General features: G+C 47.3%; 2 protein-coding genes across 9 annotated transcripts in view; one reads left to right on the top strand and one right to left on the bottom strand.

Moving 5' to 3' along the window:
• The window catches only part of SERTAD2 (SERTA domain containing 2), a 121,618-nt gene extending 117,819 nt beyond the window's left edge, over nucleotides 1-3,799 (bottom strand). For all 8 annotated transcript variants that reach the window (XR_011808000.1, XR_005264558.2, XR_005264560.2 and 5 more), the window contains exons 1-2: nucleotides 3,659-3,799; nucleotides 2,114-2,260 (exon numbers count right to left, since the gene is read on the bottom strand). The gene's annotated coding sequence lies outside the window, so the exon portion shown is untranslated. The remainder of the gene's footprint in view (nucleotides 1-2,113; nucleotides 2,261-3,658) is intronic.
• Nucleotides 3,350-22,695, top strand: part of SLC1A4 (solute carrier family 1 member 4) — a 34,226-nt gene continuing 14,880 nt past the window's right edge. The window contains exons 1-5 of the mRNA XM_005018152.6: nucleotides 3,350-3,957; nucleotides 12,330-12,372; nucleotides 13,117-13,179; nucleotides 18,804-18,970; nucleotides 22,233-22,466. Of these exons, the coding sequence (XP_005018209.4) occupies nucleotides 3,407-3,957; nucleotides 12,330-12,372; nucleotides 13,117-13,179; nucleotides 18,804-18,970; nucleotides 22,233-22,466 (1,058 nt within the window). The 5' untranslated portion in view covers nucleotides 3,350-3,406. The remainder of the gene's footprint in view (nucleotides 3,958-12,329; nucleotides 12,373-13,116; nucleotides 13,180-18,803; nucleotides 18,971-22,232; nucleotides 22,467-22,695) is intronic.

Raw genomic sequence — 22,695 nt, 5'->3', positions numbered from 1 at the left:
CCACTGGTTTTCAGCAAAATCATGGTAAACGTTAATAATGGGAATAGATGAGCAGTAGGAAAAAGGAATTGGAAACCTTTCCTCAGAGGTTTTTCTCTGAGGAAGTTTCTGTATCAACTTCCTTAAACAAAGTAGGATTTTTTTATTTGAGGGAAATGGCTCAAAATAAGTCCTGTACTCTGCTTGCTTGGTGCTGAAGAATAGAGGAGAAGGACCTGATTCCACTACAATTGTCAGGGTTATTTCGTTCCCTTCACTGAGGCTGGAATTTCAAGTACCCACCATGAAAAAGAGGTATCAAACAGAATTTGACTGAAAATCAGCAGGACCTCTTAATTCCTGGGCCAGTGGTGAAAACTATGTTTACTCTCACCTCATTCAAAGCAAAAGGAAATTTGGTTTCATTTGAAAGGAACAGTTTGTTTGTCTATTTGTTTTTGCCTGCTTATGATCTCTCTGATGTTTTCTGGAGGAAGGACTCTAGCCTGGTGCAGGTGAAAGCCAAGACAAAACCAAAATCTTAACGTTGCAATAGGGGAAGTCAAAAACCTTAATTTAGAAGCACCAGGGGAGTGGACATCGGAAACATGCAGGCTCATTCACTGGAAAGCTACCAAGATCTACAAGTGCTGAAATGAAAACATGACACAGCAGATCAGTCAACACTTACTACTGAATAAATCAGCAGGCTTCAATGTTAATCACTGCATCCATCCATGAACTCTCACAGGGTGCAGAAAAACAGTTAGTTCTGCTTAGAACTTTTTTGAGGATGATGGTAATTCATATTGTTCACCAGAAGAAATATGAAGAGTAGCATAACTGTTTGGAATGGTGTTTGGATCAGAAAATGAAGAGAAGAAAATGGAGAGGATACGGAAATCTGAAGCCTCATAAAGTCATGACGAGGAAGCTTGACGCAGGCATCCCTAGGTTAGGGTGTTCTTCCCAAAGGAAAGACTGACCAGCCTTAGCACAGGTTGAAAAAGATGGAGTGGGATCCAGGATTTTGGGGTGAGGGTGTGCACCTGTGGGTCACCTGGCTGTTCTCCTGACAACCACGCAAGACTATGGAGAGATTGACTGATAATGTGGAAAATGCTTGATTTTAACTCTTGCACTTGCATCATACACTGTGTTGCTATCAATGAGTTTTCTGATTTCATATGTTCTTCTTGCTCACACATCCCTGAATTTCTCCCCTAGGTTTTCAATTTGCATATGGGAGCACACCATTTTCATATTATTAATGTAATCCATGAAAATTACTAATTAATTAATGTGTGTTATTAATGAGTATTACTAAAGCTGATAGGATTTTTGCCACAGCCAAGGGCAGAAGAGGAGTAACATTATTTTTTTTTTTCCATTGGGCTTTGCAACGCAGCAGGGAGGAGACGCATGAGGACAATTTTCAGTGGTCTTGTGGGTACAGTAAGTCACAGCGGGCTTAGAATGCAATGAGGGAAATCATCAAGAAATGTTTTGTAACAGTCATGGTGGGGTTTCTGCAAGGGATGGATTAGCGAGGCTGTGGCATCTGCATCACTAGAAGTCTAAAACCAGGTGAGACCGGCATTTGTTATGATGGGTGTAAGGAGAATTAATTTTCTGCTAGGGTAGGAAGTGGACTGGATATGTCTCTAATAAACTTAATCTTCTATCTCTATAATAAATAAAATAGTGCAACCTTTGCAAAAAGACAGGTTAAACCTCTCTTTTAGAGAGGTTTAGGTTCAGGGGTTCAGGGCCTCAAGTACATATTTGAGGTCTGCATGGGAATAGGTCAAAATCACATTTCTAGTTTGCAATGCCCTGTAAATAGGTTGCATTTTGAAATAAATTTAAGTAAAATTAAAATTAAATTAAATTAAATTAAATTTTAATTTAAATTACTTAAATTAAATTTAAGTAAATAGCTTATAGCTTTAAAAAAAATAATAAAGCACCCAGATATCTTTTCACTTCTTTTTGAAACAGGTGGAATTGAATGCCTTTGAAAGTGTCTGCAGATGCTTACTTTCCTGTTTAGTCCTATTAATTCTCTCTCATAGTTTCACAAATCAAGTGTTCCTTAAAAGTTATCAGGAAAAAAAAATCAAGGAAAATATACCTGGTATCTTGAGTCACGTGTGAACAAGCTGCAAGTCAAGACTGCATTGAGCTCTGAGGAAGGTGGTGGTGAACACTGTTGTGGTGACAATTCCCAGGAGCTCCAGCCACAGGGTAAGGATCTGTAGGTCTACATGTATCCATGAGTCTGGAAAGTAGAAAAGACTCTCATTAAATCAGGATTATGGCCCCATCACACCCTGTCAGCCTGTTTAATTAGTCTGGGCTACTCAAAAAGCTAATGTGCTGCCGGCTATTTTTACAGCGTGTTTTCTGCTAGGCTGTGTTTTGCTGATGTCAAGGAAATTAACAGAAATGAAGCCTCTTTCCAAATCCGGGGGCAAGTGTGTGCTGTGGAGACACTAGGGGTAGGCATGGAGGGGCCAGGGTGAGCCCTAGGACACTAAGGGGTATGAGCTGTGGGGACAGTGAGGGGGACACCAAGGAATACACTGAGGGGAAATATGAGAGCTGTGGGGATGATGAAGGGAGATGTGTGTGTTGTGGGGACACTGAAGGGCACACCAAGGGGGACACTGAAGGGACATGTTAGAGCTGTGGGGATGATGAAGGGAGATGTGTGTGGTGGGGTCACTGAGGGGACATATGGGAGCTGTGGGCCACCAAGGGGGAACACTGAGGGGACACTGAGGGAACATTTGAGAGCTGTGGGGACAATAAAGGGAGATGTGTGTTCTGTGGTGTCACTGTGGGACACTTTACGGAGACACTGAGGGGACATGTGAGATCTGTGGGGACAATGGAGTGTGTGCACTGTGGGGACACTGAGAGACACACTCTGAGAGACACTGAGGGGACATATGCGAGCTGTGGGGCCACCAAGGGGGACACAGAGGGGAAATGCGAAAGCTGTGGGGACACAGGGTGACACTGAAGGGACCTGTGATTACAATGGGGACATTAAGGGGTCTTGTGAGAGCAGTGGGGACACTGAGGGGACACATGCGAGCTGTGGGGCCCCCAAGGGGGACACCGAGCGGCCATGTGAGAACCGCTGGGGCACTGAGGGCCGCGGGGACACCGCTCGGGGGGCTCTGAGGGGCCGTGCGCGCCCCTCGGCCGCCCATGGCGCTGAGGCAGGCAGCAACCGGGGGGGGGGGGCTGCGCGGGCCGGGGTCGCTCCGAGCCGCCCCGTTCCGCTCCAGGCCGCGCCGGGGCAGCACCGCCCCTCGGCTGGCGGGTCCCTCCCTCCTCCGGGGCGGGCAGCGGGAGGCGGGCAGCTAGCGGGCCGCCAGGCAGCGAGGGAGCGAGCGTGGAGCGAGCAGCCAGCAGCATGGAGCCGGCGGGCGGCGTGGAGAAGGGGGACAGCGGGGAGAAAGCGGGCAACGGCCATGCGGAGGGCGCCGAGGAAAGCGGCGGAGCAGGAGGAGGAGGAGGAGGAGGAGGAGGGGGGAGGCTGAGGGGCTGCCGGGGCTTCCTGCGGCGCAACGCGCTGGTGGTGCTGACCGTGTCGGGGGTGGTGGCCGGCGTGGCGCTGGGCGCCGCGGTGCGGGGAGCGGCGCTGAGCCCGGCGCAGGTGGCTTACCTGGCCTTCCCCGGGGAGCTGCTGCTGCGCATGCTGCGCATGGTCATCCTGCCGCTCGTGGTCTGCAGCCTGGTGTCCGGGGCTGCCAGCCTCGACACCCGCTCCCTCGGCCGCCTGGGGGGCATCGCCGTCGCCTACTTCTTAGGCACCACGCTGCTGGCCTCCGGCCTCGCCGTCGCCCTCGGCTTCATCATCCGCCCCGGCGCCGGGGCTGCCGCCCTCAACACGCCCGGCTTGGGGCTGCCGGGCGCTGCGCCCCCCAGCAAGAAGACGGTGGACTCCTTCCTCGACCTCGTCAGGTGGGGCCTCCCTCCATGCTTTCCTCCCTGCCCCCTCCTCCCTCCCTCCCTCCAGCCCCGGAGGATGATGACAGACCCGGCGATGTTGCACGCTGCCGCTCGGGCACCCCCCTCCTTCCTCCTTCCTCCTCCTCCCTCCTGCGGGCTGGCCGCCTCGCTGCCTCAGCATGCCTTCCCTCAGCCTCCTTCCACCCCTCAGCATCCCTTCCCTCAGCCTTTTTCCATCCCTCAGCCTGCTCTCCTCATTATTTTTGGCCTGGTGGTTGTGAGGGTGGCGAGTGTTTGCCCAGGGCACCTTCTCCTGCCCCGCTGGCTGTTGTCTCTGGAGCCCTTCTCATCCCTCACACACACCTTTTTCTTTTGCGTTTTCATATATCCCCCCCTCCAGCCTTTGTTCGGTCTCTTCACGCGAATCCCAACTTGCCTCTTGTTGCACCTTCACCTCCCTCAGGTAGAGGTGTGGAAACACAACCCCGTACTGCCATCGAGGAGGTACCCAGCACATCACGGGGCATGTTGGCACCCGGCGTAAAGGGCAAGAGCTGCAGACATAACCTTTTTTCTTTCTCCTCAGAGCCCACGTCTTGTCGAGATCTGCCCGGCTCTTTAAATAAAAGAGAAATAATTACATAAATGGGGCAGGCATCCAGGCAAACTGCTCGAGTCCCAGACTTGCAGCAGCGTTCGCGCTCTGCTGATTTGTGGTGCAGAACCTGAGGCGCGAAGCACTGATGGGTCTTGTTATCCTGGGTCAGATTTTGTCACTTTTTCATACCCGAGGGCAGTCACGGGGAAGTACCATGGGCGTCTGAGGGAAGTGGTGGAATAAGGTAAAGCCGGGGAAGTGCCGCTGGGGCTCCCCTGGCAGATGCAGCTGAGTGATGGGAAGTGATGGAGGACGGGGTGTGGAAGTTTGTGGAAATTTTGGAAGATGGAGGGCCCTGGAGGTGGCAGGGCTCACCGAGATATAGACAGAAGTGTAAGGGAGGTGACCCACAAGGTACCAGCCAAGTGGCTGAGGAGCTGTGCTTAGCAGGGATCCTGGTCATGGCAAAGCAGAGGGGGAGGGCTCTTCATTTGTATCTTTGCTTTTCGAGTTCAGTTCTTCAACTGAGAGACTTTTTGATGTATCTGGGTAAACAGATGTGACAGCAAAGATAAAGAGTTTCTAAAGAGAAAATCTGTATTTAGAAATCCATGTTTTTTTCCTCTTCTCCTCCATCTCCGGATGGACCAGTCCAGTGGCCCATTGGCCATCCTATATTTCATATCTGTAACCTCTTACGGCCAACCCTGACAATTCTTGACAGACTGTGTTGAGGAGTAATAACAGGACAGCGGGAGTAGGTGGCCTGGCTGTGAAGGTGACAAGGAGTTGATAAAAGCAGCGTGAAGGAAAATCACAAAAGGAGGAGTCAGCACGATAGTAGGTGCTGGGAAGCAGATGACTGTTGTGGTGGCTGTCCCGGGGTGCATCCTAGCGTGGCTGCTGCAGCTGGTGTTTTTTTTGCTGTGTCGCCATGCCGTGAGGAGTAGGATGTAGCCCAGGGATGCTCCAGTGAGCTTGAGACCGTGGACATTGCCTGTGAACTTGGGAGCAGAAAGCTGCTTCTTGCTCTGGGCTCTAAATGCAGGTAGGGAGTTCGTCTTCCAAGCTATCATGCTGATGGGGTTGAGACCTTCACTCCAAAGTTATGCTCATTATGGTGAGACTTGGGGAAAACGTGCTGATAGCAGAGTGATTTCCTCTGGGAAGTGAGGTGCCAGGGGCTTTCCCCCAACACGTGTGTGGTACCCTTTGAAATCAACTTCTTCTTGGAGCTCCAGGCAAGGGCTATGGTGGCCATGCTGGGCAGTCCAGTTACCAGAGCCATGATGGCGAAATTTAGTCGGGAAAAGAGGAGTTTGGACACGGAGCCATCCCTGTACTGTCCTCTAAAACTCCTGGTCTTAACATAGATCCCTGACAGGCCTGGGGATGGAGTGAGTTGTGTGACTCTCTGGAGATAACACCTTCCTCTCCCTTTTAATTATTACTTTTTTAAACCATTCTTAAAAACGTGAGAATTTTGGTTTGAGCATTGGTCTCGGTCCCTCTGGTGTTGGAAGGCTCCAGAAGGAGACCAGCCTTGTCTTCTGTTAAGGAGGCCTCAGCTCTGGAGGGCCAAAACCATTGCCTTCAGCATGGGTGGGTCTGAGCTTTTCTGGTTTTTGGTTAATGAAACTTCCCGTTAGACAAAAGAGAACTCAGTTTTTCGGTTGTGTCATGAGAGTCCCTGTGTCCCTCAAAGCTTTCCTGCTCAGTCATTTTCAGATAAAATGTGAAAACGAGGTGCAACCGGGCTGAGTCCCCCAGCAGCACTGAAAACATGCGACACGTGGCCTAAGGAAGTCCCGGCTGTGAGTCAAATATTTACCATGGCTTCTGCAGGGATGACACAGGGTGTCCTTTCCCAGGATACAGATCCTTTCTGCGCTTGGGAAGTTTATTAATTAATGACCAAAGACGCTGCTTTCCGTCGTCGCAGCGATGTCTGGAGGTCATCTTAATACTTGGTCATGGTTTTCTGTCTCCCAGTCTAAAGCTTCCACATAAATACACATCTATGCATGCAGACATGGCCTCTGGAAAAGAGATTTATCTTGCTTGGGCTTCAGAAATAAATGAATGGTGACTCACTAGTGAACCAGAGGCTGCTGGTCCCAGCTATAGATGGGCCTCATGAACATCTCCAGAGCATCTGATGTGGAGAGCAGCTCTGCTGTGCCAAACGTCAGAGCAGCAGAAGATGAGGAGAGAGCCTGACCAGGGAGAGACAGGTGGGGTGGTGAGGAGGAGGTGACGGCAGATGCCAACTAACACGGCCCACTCCACTCATAGCTCAGTGGAAGGTGGTGGAATCAGCAAGATCAAATGTTTTGCAAGAATCTATCGATTTGTCAACGCTTCCGATGGGCAATTGTCAAGACTGCATGTTTCAATAAGGTCAGAGTTTTGTGTTGGCTCTGATGTGTATTTGTTGATTCAACAACATCGAGCAGTTTCACGGGAACTTATTGATTCAGTCGAAATTTCCAACGGCGGATGGTCCTGACATTTCGTTTCCGTGAGGTCAGTGTTTTGGTGTAATTATAAACAAAAGACTTGAGCAGAAAATCCCTCTCATCAAAACAGAACATTTCAACAAAGTATTTTACAGTATTTTTAGTGGAAAAAAAAGGTCTCAGATGGTGGTTTTCTTTGCCCTATTTTGGGATGAAAACATATTTTGAAACCATGGCGTTGGCTTTGGGACGGGAATTCTGTTTTTGTTTTCAATCCAGCCCTAGCTGTAGCAGTCGTGAGTGGGAAGGAGGTGGCATCATTAGCTTTTTATAGGAAGGGTACGCGGAGGTCCAGGTGTTTGCCTCAAGCAGTAAGGTCAGGGTTTCTCGGGCCGATAGACAAACCTGCTGCCGTTTAAATTTTATTGCTCCTTTCTGTCTCCCTGCCAGAGGTTACCAGCTGGGCTGCCAAAGGGAGTACCCACGGCGCTGTGAGCAAGCCTGTGGATTACCTCCAAGCGCCGTCGAAGCCGGAGGGAAGGCAGGCGTGAGTTTGAGCACAGGGAAAAGCAGCAGAGGGCCAGGATGGACCTTGGGGAAGGTGGGCTCCAGAGCACTCGTTCGGACAGCAGTCACCCCAGAAACGCTTGCTTCTTAAAGCTCTGGTCTTCCACTCCGAAATCCTGATGTGGAAGCAGAGAGCAAGACTTTACAGTTAGGAAAGGAGGGGGAGATGCCACCTTTGTGGTGCTGACTAGGTTTAAGAAGTGGCTGGGAGCAGCTGCAGTTACGCAGATGTTCCTGAGGTACACTAACCATGGGGTTTTGTTGCTGTTAGCTCTGGAGTACCCTCAGAGAAAGGAGAAATAGAAAATGTTACTGTCCAACTTCACTTGTGTCATGAGGCTGGATCCTCCCTTGAAGCGTAGGGGTTGCTGACGGAGTTTTGTAGTAAGCACTGGCATTTTTGTTCACCGGCCTGCACTATCTATACTTTTTAAATTGTCTGTAGAGAGCTTCTGAACATTTGTGTGCCTTTCTCTCAGAACTAGTTCCCTTTTAATGCTGACTCCTCACACTTATGCTTTATTTCCCAGGCAAAGTAAATACAGACTGGACCATTAAGACAAAAAAAGTATCAAATATCTGCTATAAATAAATAACATCAAGTTTCTGCGAGTTAAAGCAGATGCACACACTCACTGATAACGTAGATATCCAAGACATGCACTGTGCATCCACACACCTACAAAAACGCAGACAAGAAAAATTCTTGTGTGATGGTGAATGAAAATCCGGAGACAGAAAGAAAAATAAAGCTACTAGAGCAGTCCAGACTGTGCTGTGTTCTGGCAGGCTTTCAGATGGCAATGAAGTTGCTGTCGGTGGAGTCTTACCATTGAAAAGACTTCATTGAAAAACAGGAGATAACAACACCGAATATTTTTTTCTAATGTTCACCCCTTTGGTCCAGGCGTCCTCAGAAAAATATGTTTTCCAACAGCAAGGCTTTTGGCCTCAGAAGTGGAACCTTTTTGTAAGAAGCCATAGAAGAGGAATGCTTGTTATTTTAGGGTTTTGTTCTGCTTGCCTGGATTTCCCTTCATGGTTTTGCTGCCAGAGCAAAGCAGTTTGCAGAGCTCTAGCAAAAGGATCGTTTAGAAACAGTGATTAATAATAATCCCTTACACATGCAGCAAAGGAGTTCCTGTGCCAGCCGTACCCCACTGGTGGAAAGACACAGGGTAAGGAGGAGAGAGGAATTTGACCATAATGTCAAAATCGATAAGGGAGGGAGCTACAGCCTCCAGAGCACCGCTGTGGAGCTGCAGTTGCACATTTGGGATGTACTGTGCTTCCTCACCTCCGATAACCCCCTTCCCCTTTGTGTGAGCTCTGGCATGGCAAAATACATCTTTCTGTAGCCTTTACAGGCACTACTACTCTTTACAGTAGCCAAACAGAAAGTATGCAAACCCCGAAACTTCTGCTGTCGGTGCTGTTGCTGCATCTGGTTCCTATTTTAAGAGAATTTGAGATTGGTGCTTCCTCACAGCAGGCGGCGTGCAGGTACGGGGGGGTTTCCTTGCTCAGCCCAGCTGCCGCTCCGGCCCCAAGGTGCAGCTGTTCCTCCTGACAGCTGTGGATTTTTGTTCTTTTTGTCTGCCTGCAGCTCTGGGAGAGCACAGAGTCTCTCTGTATCAGATAGTCCACCACTACGAAGGTTTCACCTCTTTGCACCACAAGTCCAGGCTGCCTGATCCCACAGCCCTGCGCCAGGCTCCTTATCACCCAGACTCAGGGTTTGCTCGCAGGCACGCTCTTGTGATAACCTGCTGCAGAAAGCTGGCCACGTTCTTCAGCAAGGGCACGGCGGTGGCAGGGACGGGGACAGACATGAGCAGCAGTAACCAGCAATCCTGTGACAGAGCCGTGCTGATTTCCTTCTACTCCCTATTCATGTTTGGTGTGGGCACCCCAAGCGAGAAACCCACAGATCCAGGCCGTGCAGGAGCACCAGCTGGCAGGCACCCACGTTTAATTTGCACGCCCAATTAGCCAGGTTTCTGTTCGCTGCTTCACCCGGGCAGGAGGGGTGTTTGTGCTCCCCTGTGCGACCCCTCGGCTCGCCTGGGGACGCGGGCTCGTGGGGACAGACCCGGGGCTGCTGCGCTGCAGTTGGTGAGCTTTGCTTCGCCACGCACGCTGAGCGAAGCCTGCGGGCACAGCTGTGCCCAGGCAGGCCACGAGGAGGTTTTTGTCTCTTCCTGAAGCTCCCGGCGTCCTGGCCCGTGTTTTTTAGGCGCTGGGGTGGTGTTTTTGCACAAAGACATCTTACGTGATGGAGCCGAAAACCTGCGGTCTGACTCACACGTAATTAAAGCTTAATTTAATTCGCGTGCTGCCCAATCTTCGTGAGGGATGAGCATGGGCTGTGCAGAGCTGGTGTCTCTGCGATAAGCTGGGTATTTGGGGATTGCTTTTTATGAGCTCTTCTTAACCTCCAGGCTTTGAAACAAAGAGGAGCAAAACGTTTTTTAACGTGCTGTGAATTAGTCAGGTGTGCTGAAAAGTTGGGTGGAACAAAACAGGTGATGCAAGGGAACCTGTGGGTCCTCCTGAGCTGCTGAACTGAGTGAGAGCCAAATTTACCATTGGGTGGACGGTCAAAAACACTCTTCTCTGTCCTCAGAAACGAGTCCAGTGACGGGTGTTGCAGGGATGAAGCAGGGCAACTGCAGTGTGCTGGTGTTTGCATAGCTCAGCGCGCTGCTTTGCCTCTGAAGCAGGAACCTGCCCCTTGTCTTCGTGTAGTAGGGCTACTGACATCACCCAAGTATGTGCTCTAAGTATATGCTTGTAGTGAACTTGGTGTTTAATTACTGGGGCCCGTGCCTGACGTACTGTGTAAATTATGGAGGCTTGGGTTCCTCGGCTGCATTTACACGCTGGAGAACCATAGTGTTGGGGCTTTGGGGTTGCTTCCTTTGGTTTGGTTTTGTCAGGATGGAAAAGCTGATTTAAAAAAAAAAAAAAAAGGTAATTTGATTTTCGTGTGGTTTTCCGTCTTTTTTCATCTCTCTGCTTCGTCAAAATCCAGTCAATTCTTTTTTTTTTTTTTAAAAAAAAAGTAACCGCCCTGATATGAAAAACTGAAATGATGTGCTCTGGTTTTTCCAACAGCGTGTTTTCCTTTTCCTTCGGGTTAAAAATATGCACTGAGCTGGCCCGTTCATACATGCAGCATTTTACTCCAGATAGCAATAAGTGTGCTTTGACTTGGGGAGCTTTCTCTGCACCCGAGAGTTGCAGCTGCCAAAGCATTTCTGCATTTTAGCAGCCCCGTGTGTACTACACGACCAGGTCTTAAGCATCTTTGTAGGGTTGGAGCTGTCTCCTGCTTTCAGGCAGGCGGTTGTATTGGCAAAGGAGAAAAAATTGCATTCGTGGTGCTGCCAGGGCTGTGGGAAAACCTTCGTCGTGCGGCAGGGCGACAGAGCTGTGCAAATGACCGACGGCCTTATCTGTGCTGTATCTTAACCTTTCCTGAGCTCCTCTCCCTCTTGCTTTCGAAGATTTGACTCTGCTGCTCTGTTCCTTGCTGTGGTTTGGATTTGAGCTTCCGTGGGATGATCGCAACCAAAACCCTGATGTGAGTGTGTTTGCCAGGACAACTGCAGCAAAACTGGGGGGGATAACAGGACAGAGATAGAAAAGTGGCTTGCTTTGAGCCCATTTCCGTGCAGTGCGAGGAGCAAAGGATGGGGTGAAGCTACCCCAATTCTTTTTGCCACAATTCATGGGTTCTGGGTAAGGTCTTTTGTTTCCTTGCCATGAGAATTCCTGTCCCCCCGTCCTGCGTTCAGCCAGCAGTGTTTCCAGTTCATCCCCCTCGCCTCCCTGCCCTCAGCAGCTAGGGTCCTGTCTGCCCGGTGAGGAGCAGCTTCTCTGCCCGTTTTGCTTTCTGACACAGCAAAAAAAGGCTGCTGCTTGGCTCGGGGAGCTCATGCTCTTTACCCAGTGTACCCAGAAAGGAAGCGTGGCATTAAAAACAACCGGTGAACTCTGAAATGCAACAAGAAGCAACTTCTTCCGCACGTGCCCCAGTTAATCATTTTGCCTGGCCGTGTTGCTTCGTGGATGCACCGAGTGCCCGATGCGAGCGTTCGTCACCTCGCACGCTGTCCTCTCTGCACGGACCTGCTGCTCAATCTGCATTTCTGGGTGAAGGCACCGTGAATTCGGGTCTTGCAGCTTTTTTGTCCTTTGCCACTACTTCCATCCGTGCCGTTTAACCGCGCCAGCGCTCGCAGACAGCTCCGGCCCGCGGCATTGTTTTGCTTCAGCTTCGCGTTCGGGAGAACCGCCCTCGTTGTGCTGAAGGCTTAAGCTGCTCGCTGAGGTGGATTGTGCTGATTGGATTGTCCTTCGTGTTCGTGCTGTGGGCAAACTGTAATCACATGAGTAATGTTAAAAACCTGCCGAGCCCTGGAGGCCGTGAGCTGTCGCTGCAGCCGGTTTGTGTAGCCACTGGCTGGTGTGTTTAACTAGCATCGGGTCTGATTGCCTCTGATATCCGACCCAAATGGTCAGCTGTGGGTGCACACAGGGGCTTTCTGGGTGAGCAAGAGGAGGAGGTGTGGAAATGTCACACCTCTGGAGAAGCATCTGCTCCGTGCTGCCAGAGTTTCTGCTGTCGTACGTACCTCGCCTAATGCCACTGTGCTTGCCTTTGCAAAATGAAGTTTCTGAGAGTAAAACATCTTGACACAATCGTTTTGGAAGTTCTAAAAGAAATATTTCATTTTCTTGCTTGTATTTTACAGAAACCTGTTTCCTGCAAATCTCGTTGCTGCGGCTTTCCGAACGGTAAGATACGTGTGGATTTTGGACATGAATTACACTGCAGGCAGACCAAGTGACTGCTGTTACTTAAAAACAAACCAAACAACAGCAACAACAACAACAAAAACAGAAAGAAGTCATATTAACTTGCAGTACGTGGAATTTCTGAAAGCACCTGATGTAATCAGACATACGAATTCCATGGCAAACGGTGCGATTTTGTAGGGCTCTGTGTGTTCAGGGATGAACTAAGGTCCTCCTTGCCTCTGTGCTGCCATTGTCACAGGTAATTGGCAAGCACAAAAACTTTATCTGAAGAAATAAGACCCAAAGAAGCGCCCTGCTCTTGTGAGGTGTCTAGCTTCTTTATCAAAGTAAACTGTTGGCCTTGATTTCAGGTGCTTTACTGACAATTGTAATGTCTGTCTCACCATTTTCTACAGGTGAAACAGTGCAAGCACCACTTGCCTTCCACAGGAGCCAGTGCAGCCGTGTGGTGCATGAGCAAGAGCAGGGTAGAGGAGAGGGGAGTTCCTCTGCTGCTACCCAAATCTCAGTTGTCCCATAGCACCTCTCTCTTCCCACATAGGGAAGGAGCTGCATGTGCTGCTCCCCTTTTCCAGCACAAGGCAGGCTCATTTTCTCCACAGTATGGTCTCCAGAGAAAGTTCCTGACAGTAGCCTTGTTTTTGTGGAATACTGGCTGATAGAGTCGTATTGGTGATCTGCTCAACATAAACTTTTTTTTTTCTTTTTCCTTACCTGCAGTATGTAACAGAGTACAAGACAGTGCTCAGAAATACTACCTCTGGAAATGTCACGGTGGAAAAGGTAAGGTCACTTCTTAGGTTTTTATACACACCCATTTATAGTATTTGACTGCCTCACGGTCTTTAATCCCTTCCAGCACTCACAGGAAAGAAACAAGATTTCCCTTTGTCTGGAACTTAGACACACAAGCCTGATGAGTTCGTCACAGTCACAAAACAAAGCTATGATGGATAAGAGAGTTGGACTCAACTAAGCTTACACTTGATACCTTATTTTTAAGACATGCTTTCTGAGACCCAGACTCACCTGATCTGAATTTCGATTAGTCCCTCTGCCTCGTATTTCCAAATAATTTTCTGTAGCCTTGGAGTTAAGTAGCAATCAGAAAATCAAACATCTTCATTACTGGCCAGAGCCAACATGTTACAGATGCAGCAGTAATTAAATTTGCCTTACAGACAGCATGCTACAGAACAGACCAAACATCTCACCCTACAGCATTTCACCTCACTCCAAATGAAATGTCCCGTGTGCTTTTGTGGGATTTTGGGGAGACGGGACTGAGCCTGGAAATGACTTTCAGAGTTATTTTGTATTTCTCAGGTTTGCTCTGAATGTCTGAAATGATTATCAGGCATATTACTGTATTTTTAGTATGATTTATGTCTCGCTAGGGCAAGACCTTTGTAATGTTGCTGTGGAAGGGCTCAGGTGGGGCTTGCCCACCAGTTCCATCGATCTGTGTGGAATGCAGTTTATGCTCTGACACGAATCCCGAGTGCAGGAAGATCTGTCCTCATCACCTTCTCCTCTCCATGCAGGCGATGCAGAATGCTGTGTTTTCAAACCCTGCTTTGGGCTCACGGGCTGAACTTTCACCAGTCCTGGAGGCAGGGTGGCAGGTGACTTCGATGGCACAAGAGCCGAGCAGGGGAAAAGTCAAGCCTTTATCCCGCAGCGAGCAGTTTAACTGGGGAAGAAGGCAGCCCCATCTGCTCGGGCTCTGCCCGTGCCTGTAAGATCGCATTAGCCCAGATCTGCGCTCACCCGATCTGACACGGGTGCGTGGGAATGGCTGCAGAAGAGCCATGTGACCCCAAAAGAGCACTTTTCTTTTCTCGTGCCATTATATCCTCAGGCAATACATGCCTGTGCAGCCTTGTGCTGCTGCAACCAATTTCAACATGAAAGGCTGTAACACTATGTACTTAGGCATGTGTGTTTGCTTGCAGAGTGTGAAGTTATTCATTTAAGCAGGGGTAAATGGAAGGTGGATAAGATTCCTCTTACTCATCTTCAGTGAATAACATTGGAGGAACTTCTTGCCAACCAAGCACAGATCGGGGGCAACCATATCCAATAGACATAGGCTCAGATGTGGAGCACTTTTAAAATTCTTTTGAAAGTCATCATGCTTCCCCAACAGATAAAAATGCACCCTTAGTCGATTTGAAATGTGAGGTTATTTTTCAGTTTTCTGTCTTTTTTTTCTCACTTAGCAGGTTCCAGATTGATGTAATATCACAAAAAATATTCTGAATTTGTCACTGGTGTCTGGATTTGCCAGTGGTTATGATGTAAATGTTATTTCTCCTATTACTTTCCCACAACTTCCTTCAGTTTTTGCAATTAAACGAGATCTCAGCTTCTATAATTGCAGAAGACGTTCTACTGCCTCTAGGGAAGAAGGCACCAGATAATAATAAAAACAAAAAATACCATCTTGGTGTTGTTAGCTCAGTTTCAGTACTGGTCTAACTACATTAGTTACGGATAGATGAGAACTAAGTTTGGAAAGGAAGAGTATGATTTTTGGGTAATGAGTAGTATAAATATCACAGCCATAGAAGCTGGGTTACAGGAACCAAGATGGTATTCCTATCTCATGTTTTCTTTCATCAGCAGAATATTTAAAGAGGGGATTTTTTTTTCCTTCTTCTTTCCATATGAACCGTGTAGAACAAAATTTTACATTGATTTTTTTTTTTTTCCACTGGTTAATAATTCCTGTCTTCTCTTGCTGTTGATATGAGTAGTGGGGCACGTAGGTGTCTGCTCAGCCCCATTCTTTGTTTTGTTTCACATGCTCCCTCGTGTTTACCTAGCTTTTATGGCTACATCCTCTCTGTCTCTTTGGCAGCAAGGCTTCCTGGGGCACAGACTATCTCAGTTCCCCAGCTGCAGCACAGGGAGGCTGTGAGGGATGCCGAGTTCCTCCTGTGGCCGTAGAAAAAATACACAAACTGCTCATTGCTCTTCTTCCTCACATCACATGGCTGCATTTTCTTTTCAGCCACCTACTACTGGGATAGCTCAATGTCAGCAGTTGTTTCCTTAATACACGTTTTGTTTTTAAGAGCTAAAAAACAATAGGATCTTCAGAGGCTTCAAGGACCAGAAGAGATCTATGCATCTTTCTATTAGGACACATAATTTCAGGCAAACAATAACGTGCTCCATAGTTTACCCAGGAACAAAGCTCTCATTAAAGCTGTTTTTGTTTGGTGTCCACAATGCTGCTTGGCTTGACAGCTCCTTTGGGATGATGGACTCTTCTGTTAGAGTACAAAAAGGCTGTTCAGCATCTGCCAGTTTTAGGGGCTGGGATTGAGAGGATCGTCCGCTGAGGATTTACTGCTGGGCTTCTTCCGTATTTTGCTGCAAGGAAATGCAATTCCCCGAATATTGCAGACTCTTCCCTGAAAGTCAAGGGGACAACTTCTGCCTAAATTTGCAGCGATAATAGGTGATGGGGAATGTTGGAAAGAAATGGGCTGAAAAGGAAGAAAATGGGAGCGAGACCTGAAGGCAGGGGGAAACAGCAAAGAAGTTTTCAGTGGCTGCACAGAGTCCTCCCTCTTGTCACCAAGAGCTCAGGGGTCTCCAAATTACAAGAGCTAGGCTTAAAAGGGCTCTGAAGTGTGAGCACCTGGCGAACAGCAGCAGCTGGGAGCAAGGTGGAGAAAGACATCTCCAAGGATGAAAGAGGACTGAACTCTGTGTATTGTCATTCTGGAGAGGGATGGGGTGAAGGAGTTAGAGAAGAATTGGCCAGTTTATGCACAGTAGGCCACTGTGAATGTTAACAGGAGGTGAGAAGCTGTGTGTACCCTGGCTGTAGCTAACTGGAGATGAGAGTAGCACGTTTTGCCCTCCTAGCTTTCCAGGAGCAAAATCTGGCAAGCCTTTGACACCCGTTGCTCTGAATGAGGTGGAGCGGCTGATGCTTTTGGGGTCTGAATGAACCAGAAGAGCACTGACCTGCTCTGATCAGGGAAACGATGTTCCAAATTGGGCACAAGGAGCTCTCGCTCTGTGTCCCTGGATGCCCTGCACAGCTGGTGGGAAGCTGCGTGATCCTCCTGCAGATTCAGCGCAGTTCTGCCTCGTTCTTGAGACCAGATCGTTGGGAAGCCCAAACGGCAGCAGGTTGCTAGGCTTCAGGCTCACGCTGCTGCATTAATGAGTTGAGAAGCAGTTCTCCAGCAGAAGGGGTTTAAAGGAGAGAGATACTTTGCAAAACACTGGTTTAAGTAGTGTCGTGAAATTCCCTCCCCCTAACATCCAGGTCAGGATGCTGGACACTTTCAGCAGCTTGAAACACTGTGTGTGTGTTGCATAGCAAAGTTTGATACAGATTTTTTTTTTCCTGAATGAGAAACAAACAAAAAGACCATTCAGTGTTGTGGGTTTGTTTTTGTTTTTGTTTGTTTGTCTCGGTTTGTTTTTGTAAAAACATTCTTTGAGGTGGAAAAAATTGGGGACCATTATGGTAAAATTTTGTTCCAAGCAGGGGTTTTCATATTAACCTTGTATCAAATGAACCTGATATGAGATGTTATATAATAAAATAATAAGTCTAAAATACCAGGATGAAAAGTTGTGTTGAAATGGCAAAGGATTCAATTCACTCTGTGAACCATTTTCTGACATAAAAACACCTACCTTTTGCCTGAGTTGACATTTCTCAGAGCAAGCTTTGTTTTTATGAAATGACGTGGCCTACAAGAAGAAAAAAAAAAAGTCAAGCAGCATCATTTTACTGCATATTTATTTACTTTCTGTGAATAAATCTGTCATAAAATTCAACACTCATACATTGATCCGATGAACTGTCACTGAAACTTAGTTAAGTTTTACTATAAGGCTGCTAGAACTGATTTCTTATCCTATTTTTACCAAAAGAAGTGAAAAGTAGAAAATGTGCACGTACTGTGTACACAGACCGTTTATTGAATTACTAGGAAGGTCTCATTTTTTTCATCTTAACTTGCCTGAGAAGAGTTTAGGGTTTTCAGACACACAAAAGAGAATGTAGACAAAACTAGCAGACAGAAAAGTTGCTGTGTGTGCAGAAAACAACACAGTTCTTCAGACATCTCTGGAGATACACCGAGTCCCAGTGCTAATATGCTGTCCATGTTTTCACTTCTCTCAGTCTGAAATCAAATAAATACTAACTTCACCCTGAACAAGCAACTACCATAAAAAAATCACAGCTCCTATATCTAATTATTTAGTAGCTATCAAATAAAAAGCCAGAACCTCCAGTGTCTGTCCTCATAAACACAGTTGTTAACAGCAGTTTAACCTTCACACTGCATTGTGTATAATTTATTTTATCCCCTTCTGTGCAGCTCTGCATTTCCACCTGTCACTAAGAGACAGTCCAGTTCAGCAGTGTATTTCCAGAGCAAGTCTCATCTCAGGCACGCTGCTTTTATCTGTAGCAGATCAGTACCCTGAGTTCTTTAGTCAATATTCATTTTAAGCTTTTAGCTGAGAATATGTTTTTCTTTCCTAGTGTTGAGCTAGTGTCTACTTAAACTAGCCAAAAGGACAAAGCTTGTCCATAAATCTAATTTGTTTTCGAAGCCGTTCCAAATAAAATAAAAAAATGACATGTAGAACTTGTACTGCCAAGTTGGAGGAAAAAAAATGTTTGTCAAAACAATTGTATTTTTACGAAGCCACAAGAGCACTCCCTCAGTTCATGCGATACTGCTTTGCCAAAAAAGTCCCAGCTCTTCTTGAGAGGCAAACCGTGAAGGAGCAGCTGACCAGACTTGTGAGTAGGTTGGTTTTTGTGAATAGACAGATCCTGTTTTTCATCCTCTTACTTGTACCACACAGACACACGATTTCTGAGAAGGAGAACAGGTATTTCTTCTGCTCTCTGTGCATCTCCCCAGCTGATGTGGAGATGTGAATGAGTGGCTTTCCCACTTTGCTACCTTACTCTGCCTTTTCTCTCCACTTTATAACACTGAATGTCTTCTCGTGGTTTTCACCTCGGTATAAAAAGTGTACTAAAGCAATGGAGCTAGCAGTTTGTGAAAAGAGATTCCTCTCAGAAGTGTCAGGAAATAACAGTGTGTTTGGATACTGTAGTGTATTGGAGGGTGTAAGGGCAGGTAGCAGCATGCCCTTTCCCTCCTCCGTAAATCCACGCTAGCTGGAACCAAGGAATTTTGTATCAGGACTAAATCCAGATCTTGTTTGGTTCCTTTCAACTGTGTACCACGTTTCCATTCTGCAATGCTGAGCTGTCTCCAGTAAAGTGCTGCCCGTCCCAAAATAAGTTCTGCATGTTGACTTTAGGTTAGCAACAAAACAAGGTGACCCTTTTGTTGGGTTTTGCACCAGTCTCATATCTAATAAGTCTCCTTATTTTACCTCTACAGATCCCTGTCGGTAATGAGATTGAAGGGATGAATATCCTGGGCCTCGTGCTGTTTGCTCTGGTTTTAGGAGTGGCGCTGAAGAAGCTTGGCCGGGAAGGAGAAGATCTCATTCGCTTCTTTAATTCGTTCAATGAGGCAACTATGGTCTTGGTCACCTGGATTATGTGGTAAGTGTGTGACTGCAGGTACATCTGCACTAGATCATTATGCTTAGTCAGGAATCCCACCATTTATCCATCTCTCCAGCTTTTTCACACCAGATTCTTCACCACAGCAAAAGTCAATGTCATGATGTTACTCTGTAGTGTATTTTCTTCTTGCCTTTGACCTGTTGTGCATAGCTAAAGTATCAGATAGATAGCTGCTTAAAAGTCCTCTCCAGAACTCCATTTCAATTAATTCAACACTCTATTTCAAAACAGCATAAGTCCATGGCTAGCTGCCATCATGTGCCTAAAGGCAACGGGTTTGAATGAATAAATGAGGTGTGAGCAAGTGAGGAACGTGGCCACGTAAAAGCCGGGGTTGTTTGTTCTTGGAGTGCACCTGCAAATGTGCAAAATGCGGTGCCAAAATCATACTTGTAGCTTCATGCCTCGTTTTTTCTGATGGTCAGATGGTTTCTTGTACTGACCTGAAAGATGCCCAAGGAGATCAGAGGATAGCCCCACTCGCTGCTGTGTGGTTTGAGATCAGCCTTGCTGAGTGCAGGAATACAGAGCCCCGTGTGTCCACTTGGATCACAGGGTGACAGAACCTACGTCCCTTTCCATAGAACAGGGGAATGGTCTCCATCCTACTGAAACAGTAGTGCTGGCTATCGAGTGTCCATTATTTTTATTGGCAGACAATAGTGGATCTTTAAATCTCTGTTCATATTCTAAGATTTCGTTCATTTTTCTGGGTGAAGCAGGAACCAGTGTAACTAGCAGAGAGTTTGTTTCTTGTTTGTGCTTCTCCAAGGATGCTCCTCGCTAGCCCATGCCAAAGAATAGGTGTTTCCTAAGGTTTGATTGTTTGTCTCCTGCCTCTTAATGAGCAAATCCATTACTTCACTCAATTCCCTGAAGTCCAGACACAATTATGTTGTGGATGTTGCTCTGACAGATCTCACAAAGCTTTTGGCACCCAGCAAAAGCCTGTATGTTAGGAACAAGGGTACACTGAACTTTCTCACTAGGAGAGAAATCAATAGGTTTAGGCCACCTAAGCTCTGGAGCAGCCTCCTGACCAGGTTTTGTCTGTCAGGCAGTGTGAATCTCGGCCTCAGAGCAGTAGCGTGGTTGTTTTTGTATAGCTGAGAAGGTCAAAGTTTCTCCTGTGAAACCAATGGTACTTATAATACCTCACATGCAAAAACAAAAATATTCATAAGGACCGTTAGCTAACAAATTAGCAGTAGGGCATTTCTCACTCCCTTTCTAAAGTTATGCTGGAAAAGCTATAAGGTTACCTCAGCAAAGGTGTGTTTTCTCCTGTCTTTCTGCATTTTTTGATTCCTACTATTTTTCTCCCTCTAAGAAGCAGAAAGGTTTTAAGAAAAGACCTGAATTTACACAGGCAGATCTCTCTGTTAGTTGCTGTCCTAAGGGATTGAAAAATTTGAAGTTTGAAAGCAGCTTAAGTCTTTTGCTCTGGAGTGTAATTCCTTGGACACTGAATGCTGATAAGAGGCAGTTCTTGTATTCAGCTGATTACCGTGCTAACACTTCAAGCTAATCAGATGATATGTAATCCTTTACTCTGGGATTACTGGGACCACAGCTGACTCTTAACATTGTAGTGCACCACAGTCCTCACTTCTTCTCTTTCCTTCCTTAATGCTCTTGTCTCATCCTGGTATTTATCCAAAATCTGTCGAACTGCACGTGCTTCCCAGAGGACACTGTGGAATGAGTCAAATCATGTCACCAAGAGAAAAGGCTCTTTTACAGTCCCATTCATCAGCCTTCCTTGTATTTAGCAGCACTTTAGTCTCAGCTTCCAGCTCCTTCCTCTCCAGCCTCCGTCTTCAAAGGGAGGGATCCAGTCTCAGGCCCAAGTCCAGTGTCTGTGTTTGCAGAGCTTGTGCAGAACTGGGGCTCAGGTAGACCTGGCTGGTCTGGCAGAGGCTAGGTGGGAAGGTTCAACACCCCCCTCCAGAAATTTGGCCAGTAGAGGCCAGAGAAAGGATGCTCACATTGACCTGGGACGTAAGGAGGTGCAGAACAGAGGAGCTGCACAACTGCTGAGGGAGAAGCAGGGGCTGATCTCGGCAGCCTTAAGGCTTGCACATGTTTCCAAACCTTTTGAAGTCTGTCCTGACTCCACTGATCAGCCTCGCTGAATGCGGGCACTGGGTTGCAGGGAAGAGTGGGATAAAAACTTTCTTTATTCCTGAGATGTGCACGCATATCTTTTGCAGTCATGTGTGTCTGGGGCAGCGTTTCGGAGAGCTGTGTGACCTTTTAGTCTTTATTTAATCTCAGATGCAGGAATAGGTAGAGGTGCTCAGCCCCAGGCTTGCCAAATACAGCTTGGGAGGAAATGAGGCTGGGCCTGAAGTGATTTCAAAAGTTCGCTCGGTAGCTGTTGTGCTGCAGATGTAAGAGCAGTTCTGTCTTTTCAGGGCTGTTCTCAGCTGCACTGTTACGGGCAGAGGTGTGGCTGTGGCCCACATGTGGCCCTTCCCCTGGAACAGTTCCAAGCCTTTCTGACAAAGAAAACTTCAAACAAACGCTGACGTCCGACGACATTTCTAGATAGGAGAGGTGGGAGTGTACCTACGTGGCTGCTGGCTTGAGGGAGGCTCTGGAAGCCTGGTCGTTTGACTTAGCCTTTCTTTAGTAGGCAAATAGCAGAGTTAATTGCTTGCTTTGGCAAGTGCAGCAGCAGCTTTTAGCTGAGCTCTGCAGTATGGGTCACTGGTATGGGCATAACTGCTTCTTTCCTACACTGAACGTGTTGGCACCCAGTGTGTCCACCGTCTTAATGACCTTTAAATTCACCTCACTCTTCCAATTCTTTCTCCACTCCATTGACACGATACTGCTCCTTTTTGAACATCTGCCTTCCCTTCAGTAGTGACCTTAGCTTTGGGTCTGTGCCTGCCTTCCTCCCTGATGCACTAAAACGTCACATTGGTGTCTTCAGCTTCAGCCAGCATTTCTACTTCTTGCTAGGCTTTCTTTCTGCATTTTCCTGGATATTTCTCTGAGCGTCTAGGCGAACAGAGCTTTTCCAGTTTGACTGTTTGCCTTCCACCAAGCGAGTGTGTAGGAGAGCCCTTCCAAATTTGAGTAACCTGAGTGTATGGTGGGGTATGGTGCTTCTCTTCAGTAGGAGCAGCATATTCTTAGAAGAATGTTATCTCTAGAGGGGAAAACGGCATGTTTTTCAAGGTGCTTTATTTTTATTGTACTTAATGGCAGGCCATATTTCTTCACACAGGTATGTACCTATTGGCATTATGTTCCTTGTTGGGAGCAAGATCGTGGAAATGGAAGATATTGTGCTCCTGGTGACCAGCCTGGGAAAATACATCTTCGCCTCTATTCTGGGCCACTTCATCCATGGAGGAATCATTCTGCCGCTCATTTATTTTGCATCCACACGTCAAAATCCATACCGTTTTCTCTTAGGACTTATCACACCGTTTGCCACTGCCTTTGCCACTTGCTCTAGGTGGGTTTCCATGCGTCTTCTGGGACTATAGACCAATTGTGTTAGTGGCTGCAAGCTGGTTATATCCTAACACCAAATTGTGTTGAGTTTGGGGTGAAAATACTGCTCCTGGGATTGCAAAAAGAGGCTACTGAGCACAGGGAGTCACACTGTTGTCAGCAGCCCATTGCACAGGAAATACTGATAATTAGCTGTTGAAAACAATTCCTCAAGATACTGGGAATGTAAC

This window comes from Anas platyrhynchos, chromosome 3 (assembly GCF_047663525.1).
Source record: "Anas platyrhynchos isolate ZD024472 breed Pekin duck chromosome 3, IASCAAS_PekinDuck_T2T, whole genome shotgun sequence".
Lineage (NCBI taxonomy): Eukaryota > Metazoa > Chordata > Aves > Anseriformes > Anatidae > Anas > Anas platyrhynchos.
This window is presented reverse-complemented; position numbering and strand designations above follow the sequence as displayed.